The sequence below is a fragment of the Jatropha curcas genome, chromosome 9 (genome assembly GCF_041381405.1).
Source record: "Jatropha curcas cultivar XTBG-Jc1 chromosome 9, XTBG_Jcur_1.0, whole genome shotgun sequence".
Lineage (NCBI taxonomy): Eukaryota > Viridiplantae > Streptophyta > Magnoliopsida > Malpighiales > Euphorbiaceae > Jatropha > Jatropha curcas.
In genome coordinates this window covers 3,129,755-3,140,693 of record NC_143159.1, presented here as the reverse complement: position 1 = coordinate 3,140,693, position 10,939 = coordinate 3,129,755, and the positions used below count along the sequence as shown (strand labels likewise).

Genomic DNA, 10,939 nt, shown 5'->3' with positions numbered 1-10,939 from the left:
AATGTAGAGATACTTTAATGGAGGAGCTGACAATTGAAACCAAACACAGACTAAAGCAACCATATGGACGTGATTTGATTGGTTGGAGAGCAGAGGCTAAAGACCAATTCCCACGACACTAGGAGCGGTGGCAATAAGAGGTGATTGCCACGCGCGTTAAACTTTGACTGAGGTTGGTAAAAGACCAAATTACTACAAAAATTTCTGATAAAAACCTTTTTCACAGTTTTCATCAATTTTTTTAATTATATCAATGTTTATCTTATATATTTTATTTTATATAATTCCACTTTCATCACATATTTGTCGACCGAGTTGTCAAGTAGGCCTACTGGTGCTTGCTCATCCGTTGATTAGATTTTCTACTATATAAAATCTTCGCTCATCTTAAAAAAAAACCGTGAATTTTAATTATTTTTATAATTGTGGTCATTTTTTTAATTTTATTAATTAGTATTATAAAATTTCTTTTTGTTAATAATTATGACCTTCATCATTCTACCGTCTAATAAATTATGTTGTAGTTTCTATTCGAAGTTTGTGAATTTTTTTTTTTATGACTGGTTGGATGGAGTGGAATAGTAACCCTCTACTATTTTATTTCTGACGTTCTTCATTTTGATTTCAATAATATACTATTTTTATTTTATGATACTTGTTATATTTATAATTTTAAGAAATAATAAATATATTTTTTTCGTGTTTATTATTTATATATAATCAATAATTATTATTTCAGTTTAATAATTTTTTTTAGAGAATTAATATTAAATTAAGAGTAATATAATTAATGTAATTTGAAAATGATTAAGGATGCGATGGTCTGCTTAATGTTGGCGTTGACAAAAATAGATCAAAGGCTGCAATTGCTAAAATAAATTAGTACAAGATATTAATTAATATTATAAAAAATTAATCAAACTATAAATATCCTATATATATGATTTTCTTATGTCATACTAAAAAAAGCTTTTTATTTTTTATTTTTTCACTCAGCTCCATATATTCTGCTAAGCAAATCGCCGTTAAAATAACGTGGGAATCTGAATTGACCACGTCACCCTTTCTTTATGTGGGTGCCGTACAGAACTAAAACAAGTTGAAGACTGGGACTGCTATTTTATCAATTAGTGGGACCCATACAAGAAGTTGAAACTTGAAAGAGAGTAATTTCCATTTTAACATCAATAATTTTATTCTCAAAAAAAAAAAAATCAATAATTTCGATAGAAAATAGGAAGGAAATAAAAATATAGAATAGTAATATTTCAGAATTTAAATTTTATTATTTTAAAAAAATATATATATTAAGGCAAAACCATTTTACTTTTTTTTTTCTTCCACCTTTTTTTTTACCGATCCAACATCTCATATCGATTAGTAAATTTACGAATAGTAATTATATATGCACAGCACGAAATTATTGCCCTCTACCTTATTTGACAGAGACAATATTATAAATATTGATTGATTTTTGGTTATTTAAAATTGGAGTTTGATATTATGATTGAAGGGCCAAATACATTAATAAATAAAAATACAAAAGTTTAATGGGTTGTATTTCATATTCTTTCGTATTCGACACGTAGCAAGGCAATTTCATTTTCTGTCCCACACACTTCCAAGTTAACAGATATAATGACCTTTTAGCCCTTTTCTCACTTTGCTTGAGACTATGGCTTTGGCACTTTTCACCCAACTATTATATATTCATAATCATAATTATTCTAAGTTTATTTTCATAAAATAATTTATTAAAAAAATAGTTTTTAAATGATTAATATTTTTTTTTTCTTGTTATTATCTAACTTGGAAATGATCGTATAGAGTGAAAGATCTAATCTAAGGAATTCAGTAAAAATATTTTTTAAATGACTTATTTTTTATTGTTTGGTTGCAATATTAAAAATTAGTAAAAAATATTAAAATATTTATCTCATAAGACTATAAAAATAATAATAATAATAGAAATTTTATAATTTAAAATTTTGATTGTTAAATATTAAAAGAATGCAAAAAAAAAAAATGAAAGCCGCCGGTGATAAAAATCGTTATTAGTAACTGTAATTATAATTATAATTAATAAATTAAAAAATATGAATTTACAGGGTTTGCCAATTTACGAAATTACTCTCAAATGGAAAGTTATTTCCTTTAAAAATGACTTAATTTTCTTTAACCAAAAAAAATTTTTCATTCACTTATTTTTCTGAACGCCCTAAACAACGGAAAATTATAAAAAATATTTTCCTACAAGTTATTTAATGGAAAAAAACTGAATTTTATATTTAATACCACATGATTATGCGAAATGATTTTTTAATTGATATTTTTTCATTTCAATTTGATTTTTTACTTTCCGTAAGGAAGATATTAGCAAAGCTTCACTTTCCATAATTTTTCTTACGTGCAAACAAGGAATTGGGGGTAATGACATACGTGAGGCATCAAATCAAAAGGCTTGAAAAGAATTTCACGGGCCATTTAAAACATATTATAGATTCCTTTCAGATTTTGAATCTTTTTAACATTATTATTGGTTAAGAATAGACAAAAAAAAAACTGATGTAATCTTTTTAGCGTTATTATTGTGGTACGATTAGTCTTTCTACTTCATCTATAGATATAAGAAGTGAGATATTTCGAATTTAAGTCATCTTCACCATAAAGTTGTCACTAATTTAATGAATATTATTCAAAGGGAATGATGTCCTACTGTGCAACTCGCAATATTATTTCGGTCCGTTGAGCTTAGCCATTAAGTAAGTTGTACATGCAGTGTACTTGCCTAAGTTATTTTCTTTCTAGTAATTAGTAATTAAGCCATTTTCACGCTAATTACATAATTAGATTAACAATTCCTTTCTCAAATATTGGGAAACAAAAGGTAGGTAATGGAACTGTTGAAAAAATTTGCAATAAGCAGTTCCTTTCACGACAGAAAGGAAACTGATGCAAAATTTTGAATAAAGAAAATGGTAGCGGCAATACAAGACGAGCTAAGTTAATATTATTGACTTTTGAAGCCTTCTTGGAATTTTATTTTAAGGGGGGCAATATTGAACTTTCAAAGTTATGTCATCAATGACCTTTGAGGTCTTAACGTTGCTTTCACAGCATTGTCATATATGGATTTAAAACCAGTCGAGGACTCGAGAGAGTTGATAATTAATTGTCATTATTAATTAAAAAACAATATTTTTTTTACTATTTATTTTGTTTTAAAGTTAAAAAAACAGTCTATTGGCATGAAAATTTCTTCAAGTGGAGGAAAGGAGGAAGCAGTGCCTGTGGTTACTACATGCATTGCATCTAACCTGACATCAGCTAATCTCTGTATAATCAAATCAGTGTTGGTGGATGAAATTTTACACATGTTTTAACTCTCTCTTACGTATATAATGTCAGGGAAATTAATCATATGGTAACATATTATTATTATTATTTTATTCTTTATCTCCAAAAACTTTGATTGAGATCATTTCGAGATAGAGACATTTACCAATGACGCAAACACAATAGAGGCAAAGATTCCATCTAGATGGGTCCATTATGAGAAGCAACTTGATGCTTTCTATATTCTTTTACTTTATTCTATTTTTTGAGAAATTTGTTTCTGTATATTCCTATAACCAAACTGAATCTCTTCTTCTTACTTCAAAAGAGCTGAGATCACCTCAATGGAAGAAAAATAAAAAGAGCAGGAAATTTCTATTAGAGCGAGGTATGGGTGAGGGCTGGGACTGAGGATGATGGGATCGAACCCCTTGCGAACCCACTAAATGAGCCGCCATGTAGAGGGGGCAGCGGGCCCACAGCCCATTAAGTGGAATCATCAAAGATCCGAAAACAGTTGAAGCTCTGCTTCAGAGCCATTTGCCCATCCCTGTAAATCTAAGCTCAAACTACGTCCAGATTCACATGGAACTGTGTTCTGTTCTGTATCTCCTCCGTTGAAGTGGGTTATATTAAAAGCTTCTGCAGATTCTCTATTGTTCTCTTCTTGGGTTCCGTGGGCCGGTGAAGTTGCGGACCCCACCCTATCCCCACTTGATTCTTGTTATTGACCAATTTGCAGTAGGAATTGGCCCGCTTGATCTTGTCTGAGAGCGGTGACAGTTTACAAAAAAAGGAACTGATTTCATTAACCGACGTGGATGTTACCGAACTTGCAAATTGAATAAGCGGTGATTGAGATTTGAGCTTAACTGCAAATATGGAGATTCGTATAGGTTGATGTCAGATATTTTAGAGTTTAGTGGTGCAATTTACCTAATCAATCACTCAAGTTGGAAGTTACAGGGCGGTTGGCGACCATTCGCGAGTCCAAAAACCTTATCCTCCTAAAAAGATATTTATTGCATCACTGGTAGACCAGAACAGTCAAGCCAACATCCAGTACAATTTCCCTTTTTATACTCATCTTTTATTTACTCTCAATATTAATCTTTTGGTGTTAATAATGTTTATGATAACGTAAATATTCATATTATTCTTTGCTATTTTGAGTCACAAAGTCCCATTTTTTTTTTTTTAGAACACAAAGTCCCATTATGGACAATTAAACTGAATATGAATTTAAAAAATAAATATTAATAAGTGAAATCTACATATAACTATTATCGAGGTTGGTCGTTTCATATCTACCGAGAGAATATGTAAAAGGAAAAGTTTCGACTTTGATTATTGTCGTCATAAAAATTATCACGAGTTCGATTATAGCTATTCAATCGAGAGGGTTGTTTCCTAGCATGTGGTCCATAATATTTTTTCATATTTTGTACCTCCTATGATTAAATAAAAAATAAAAAAAACTAATAAGTATTAAATTCAAATGCATGCCCTTTTTTTAAAAAAAAAAAAAAAAAAAAAGTTCAAATGCATGGAATTGGATATTTGGAATTTGTAAAAGGATACACTTAAAAGCATCATGTGGTGGAGACCGCACAGTCATCTATCTGAATTGAGAGGCCGGAAATACGCAGGAGTGAGACAGACGCTGAGATTGGGACTATGAATTTTGAAATAGACCCAATAACAAGTCCAGCCCACTTCTTCACTATTCAAAAACTTATTTAAAATGGGCCTATTGGGAAATGCAATGCTTTTCTCTCTAGAAGAATTTTTTTTTTTTTAATAGAAGGGTCTTCAAAATACGTGAATTCGTCACTAAAAATTACGGAACATTTTCAGATTTTTTGAGACAATTCCCCTATACATTATCATTGAATATAAACTACAATGTCATTGTTTATAATTTAAATTTGGAAAAAAAAGTTCAAAATCACCCCTATATCTTTATACATACAACTAGAAAAATAAAAATAGATAGTATATTTCTTTCTATCAGATCTCATAGAATAATGCTAATTCTAATCCGCTCATTTCATCTAATACGCAAAATAGAAATCCTTTTGATTTTATTTCTTCAATCATTAATATTAATAAGAATTCAAGTTTCATTCAAATTAATTGCTTTAACTAACTGTTTTTATGTATATTATAAGTAAAAAGGTTCAAAATGCCATCCACAAAAATAACAAAAAAAGTGTTTCTTGAATATATAAAACTTTCCAAATCAACCTTGGATCTTAATGGACCTAAAATTCTTCCAAGCCCGTCTATCCTGATTGGGCCTCCACATGAGTTTTCCGATAATAATTTCATAAATTACGGAACTACCATAACAGTCCATGGTTTACTTGAAAGCATAAATTTCCCAATTCTATAATTGATTAAGCCTTTTTTTTTTTTAAAGGAAATTTTGTACTCTAGCATCATTTTACTTTTCTTTATTCTACTTATTTTTATCATTTTAAAAAAATTTATTATAATTTTATTTTTATCTTTCTTATTGTTATTTTTTAATTTTTTTTTCTTCATAATTAAAGATGAAGTGGATATTATAATGTTTGTTGGGGTAGGTGAGGATAACTTAATCTGTTGCCAATAATTACGAAGTTCCTAGCAAGTTATAAATAGCCAACTTATTCCCTCAAAACAAAAAAAAAAAAAAAAAAAAAAAAAAAAAGAAAGAAAAATACTAATATTTTTCAGTTACATTTTAAATTTTGCAATTTTTATTTTTTTAGCTCATCTCTCACTTTCATTTTAAAAACTGTGAAGAGGTGTTTTTTTGATTTATTCTTATTTACTAATAAAAAATTAATTATTTTCATTAGTAGTCATATTTTAATCAAATTTTAACCATTACTACTTGGAGAATTCAGATTATTTAATTTTTTTTAATTATTGTGCAATTTAAAATTGTGCACATAAATAGGACCGAGAAGTAATTTCCTTTTGACTCTTAAAATGTAAGGAGGGAGTCACAATAACACTTAGTTATCAACTCCCTGAATTTCTCATAAATTGGATTGAAAATCCGACGGTAATTCTATATTGAGTAAACGACAAACTGTGAGAGACACGTGTACTCAAAATTCTCCGAATGAGCTACACGTTTTTCCATTTTCACTGTCTTGATTCTCTCCTAAGTCTCCTTCCCAGCCCCACTTGCTCTTTGTTATTTGCAGTTTTTTTAATCATCTTTTTAGTTATCAACGCTCAGCCTCACTGTGACAACTTGGACTCCGTCCTTCTGTCGATTTCAATTTTCAAATAATGTCCGCAACCCCAACAATGTGCTCTTCTCTTTCAGAAAAACTGAGGTAAGAGTTTTCATTTTCTAGTGGATTTTTTCATTCTTTTCTGATTAGTCTGTTTGGTTACAGAGCTAATTTTGTCCTTCGAACAACAGTTTCTGAAACTTTCAAAGTTCATCTCTTACTGTATGCGGTGTTTACTGAATTACAGTGACCTTTCATTTTTAAGTTTTAACATGAAACAGAGAAGATTAATAAATAAAATATAAAGGGTTGATGGAGCTAGTGGGCGTGGGAGGGTGTTAAAAGCTAGATTTGTAAATGGAGGTTGACTCTGTGTTATATGATTGTGCCAAACCCATTATATATATATTTTTTTCTTCGTTTTGTTGCCATTCAAAAACCCATCATTATTATTTTTATTATTATACATATGTCAAAGATTTCCAAGATTTCACGTCATCTAATTTCATTTTTCTATTCGCTTCTCTCTGTTATCTTCTCATGCAAAGTCTTGGGTCTTGTATATGGTCGTATTAGTCTTTTTCTTTCTTTCCCATGTGTTTGTTCGATCGAGATTCACACTTCATGCCATGCACTCTAACTCTGTAACCCACCACTACTACATTATATTTTTAATTCAGAAAAAATATTATAGCTAATGCAATTCCCGTGATTAATCCTTTTAAATTATTCCCAGCTATGGTTGGAATGTCAATAAAAATGTAAATATCAGGCGATTTCAAATAAATAAATACATGTACACGTATATATATTTGGTTAGCTTTGTCCGTATGTATATTTATTTTTAAGTTTACTATTCACAGATGTAACTTTTAGAATGTCTATAATGCCCCTAAAATTTTAACTGTTACTTAATGTGCTTCTTGTGTTTTATTTTGTTATTTTATAGATTTCTTAGGGGTATTGTTAAATTATTGCTTAATTTGATTGTTCGTGATTTGCTGCCATTTTAATTAATTATTTTTTTTTATTTCATAATTCCAGAATTCTTATGAATGATTATTTAATTAAAATTTTTAAAATATTACTCAGAAAATTTTATTTCACAACATAGGGATCAACTAATAGTAGTAGTTGTTAATAATCAAGACTAATAAAAAAAAGTTTGACTTTAATGGTAGTGCACAGATTACTTTACCTTTTTTGTGGTTTGGTTGCTTTATTTGTCTTTGTTTTAGTACTATTCCACAACTTTGTCAATGACACGAAAGCTTTGTCAAATGTCCACTTGTTTGTTAGAGCATCCAACCCATAGCCCATAGGTCCATGCCTGTGGACCCTCTTTATTACCACTTTCAACTCCAGCAACATATCCTATTCCTAACGTTGAATTTTCATTTATCAACGGTAAAAAATTTTAAAAATTGGATTTAAAAAAAAGAAAAAATTCTTCTACGGCCCAAAAAGAAAAATGGTTAGCCAATTGCCGCTGAAGAACGAAAGAATCCCATGTGACTCGAGGGCTGAGGCTTTGACGTAGCTAATATTGTCCTGTTAAAGAGGAACCCAGTGGGTCCCACGCTCTCTTTCCTTACCTCTAATTAGTATACTATATTTACATACAACTTTTTTTCTTTTAAATTTATTTTTGCATTAAAAGCAGTTAAAGGTCAACTCTACCTCACTGTCTCCAACCACAGCTTGTTTGTTTCTTTCTCTCCCCGATTTTACAGAGTCGCAAATCCAACGGCTATTCACAACCCTTTTGACCTTATCTCTGTCTTCCATCATTTTTTTTACACGGTCTCCAACCGGTTCCTATCTCCTCCCGGGGCCCCACAAATAGAGAGGCGGTCAATATCCTGACAAAATTCACCACGTGGATTGTACCCATTTGCTAAAGCCTTTGACGGCAAGGAATACAGAAGGGGGCATGTCAGTGACCGAGGTGGTTTCAATGAGAGGGCATCAGTTTTGACTCGAATCCTTTCCTTCTCCTTCCTCCTTTTTATCGCCATCTTTCACATTCCTCTTTTGCTTCTCTTTTTCTTTTTCTTCTGTTTCAAGTTCGCTCTCTTGAATCTTATTCCATTTCTATTAGCCCTTCCTACTATATATTCTGTGTGTCTCTCTCTCTCTTTCTATTGTGAGATTACAGTTACATATCTTGGATGTTGGTGACGAGATGGCTGTGGAATTGATGATGGGTTATTCTGCTGATAGTTTTGCAGCTAAAATGCAAGAAAGTGCTGTAAGGGAAGCTGCGACTGCTGGGATCCAGAATGTTGAGGAGGTCATAAAATTGCTCAAACAAAATCAACCGCAACAGCAGCAGTATTACCCTGAGTTATCATCTAATAATCCTTCTGGTTCAGATGATATTATGGCTGTTACAGATGCAGCCGTCAACAGCTTCAAGAAAGTTATTTCTCTTCTGGGTCGGACCAATCGAACCGGCCACGCCCGATTTCGAAGGGCCCCCGTTTCTACTGCTTCTGCTCCCCAGCTCCCGCAGCAGCAGGTTCAAGATCCAGGGCCTTCTGTTCGACCTATTAATTCTCAGCAAACAGAGCAAGTTTCTGCTTTTAAAGTTTACCAACCGACCCCAGTTCATCGTCTACCTCCTTTGCCTAATAATCACAATCAGCAGGCAAAGCCTCTTTTGGTGACAAAGAATGGGTTTTCAGAGAGGAACGAGATGCCTTCTTCTATCAATTTCTCTAATTCACCTTCAATCTCTGCCGCTACTTCTTTTATGTCTTCTTTAACAGGGGAAACCGATAGTGTACAGCGCTCTATGTCCTCTGGATTTCAATTCGCCCAACCCACTGTCGGTAAACCTCCTTTATCATCAACTTCCCTCAAAAGAAAGTGTAGTTCCATGGATGACGCTGCTCTCAAGTGCGGCTCCTCTTCTGGCCGCTGCCATTGCTCCAAGAAAAGGTTTGGCATCTAAACAATCAATTTATTACAAGTTTTTATTACTCGACGATAGTTTGGTTTTGAAATTGCGATCTTAAACAAGTGTATTTTTGTTAATTAAACAGGAAATCTAGAGTGAAGAGAGTAATTAGAGTTCCGGCAATTAGCAATAAGATGGCTGATATTCCACCCGATGAGTATTCCTGGAGAAAATACGGTCAAAAGCCAATCAAAGGCTCCCCTCATCCAAGGTGAATTGAGTTAAACTGAAAATCTGTTTGGACGACGATTCACCATAACTCAACGGAGATTGATATTAATTTAATCGTGTTTCAATTTGTTTAGGGGATATTACAAGTGCAGTAGCATGAGAGGATGCCCAGCTCGCAAACATGTGGAGAGAGCTCTAGATGATTCGATGATGCTGATCGTCACCTACGAAGGTGATCACAATCACTCACACTCTATCAACGATGCACCCGCCGTTCGAGTAGTGGAATCATCATCCTAAAAAGTCAACTCATCGAAGGGCTGAGAAACGTTCGTACCTAGTTTAATCACAGCCGTGCATGATATTAAATCCTCAGATAGTCAACGAGGAGTGGGCTTAGTGGGCACGTTAGGTGCCTAAGAAGAAAATATAGGATTCCTATATTTTGTCCTCTCCTTTTCTCCTTGAATACTTTGTTTAGAAATGGTAAAAAAAAAGAAAAAAAGAAAAAAAAGAAAAAGGTTAGAAAAGAGTAGATGTTGTGGATTTGGTGGAGTTGAATCATGCTGAGTAGTGGAGTTTTTTTTTTTTTTTTTTTTTTTTAATTTTTAAATTTTAAATTTTAAATTTTTTTGGATGCTCTCATACTTGTCACTAGAATTGGTGCATTATATATATAAAAATATTATATTGTATATGGTGGTGGTGGATCTTGCAAGGTTGCCCACTTGAAATTGTTCCGTTTTCCATTTGCAAAATATTTTTCTGGAAGAATGAAACGGAAGGGCATATGTTTGATTGAGGAGGAGACGTCAATGCTGACCTACTGATCCCTATTCCCTACAGTAGGGCAATAGGGTATGTTGATTGAATTTGAACGGTTGGATTTGGGCTTCGTGGAGAATCTAAAGAAATCTGATAGTGCGACTTTTGACGAGAGTACAGTACATATGTGATCCATCTAAATTGGGGAATACAACGCAAAGTCAAAGTGGTCGGTCATGGTTATGATAATTGTACCCCACTTTTTTCTTTTTTTTTTTTGTTTTTTGCCCATTTATTTATTTTCAATGGGTTTGAAACTTTAATGTCACTGCACTCCTCTTTCTATTGTTTTTTTAGCAGTTACAGGGTAATTGCTGTGCTGTTGTTCTGTAATTTGTGTGGGGCAATTTGAAATCTCTCTCATTAAATGAGACTTTGTTTTTGCATAATAATCTCATTTCTATTTCCCAAA

At 32.1% G+C, this 10,939-nt stretch overlaps 1 protein-coding gene across 2 annotated transcripts; it reads left to right on the top strand.

The window, feature by feature from the left end:
* Window positions 1-8,494: 8,494 nt before the first annotated feature.
* LOC105630917 (putative WRKY transcription factor 7) lies at window positions 8,495-10,939 on the top strand. 2 transcript variants are annotated; one of them, XM_020678087.3, is made up of 3 exons: window positions 8,503-9,512; window positions 9,617-9,742; window positions 9,837-10,939. In XM_020678087.3, the coding sequence occupies exons 1-3, from the start codon at window positions 8,755-8,757 to the stop codon at window positions 10,000-10,002; spliced, it is 1,050 nt and encodes a 349-aa protein (XP_020533746.1). In that variant the 5' UTR covers window positions 8,503-8,754; the 3' UTR covers window positions 10,003-10,939. The 2 variants fall into 2 exon arrangements, with proteins under 2 accessions (XP_089582238.1, XP_020533746.1); XM_089726112.1 differs by lacking the exon at window positions 9,837-10,939 and having other exon boundaries at window positions 8,495-9,512; window positions 9,617-9,746.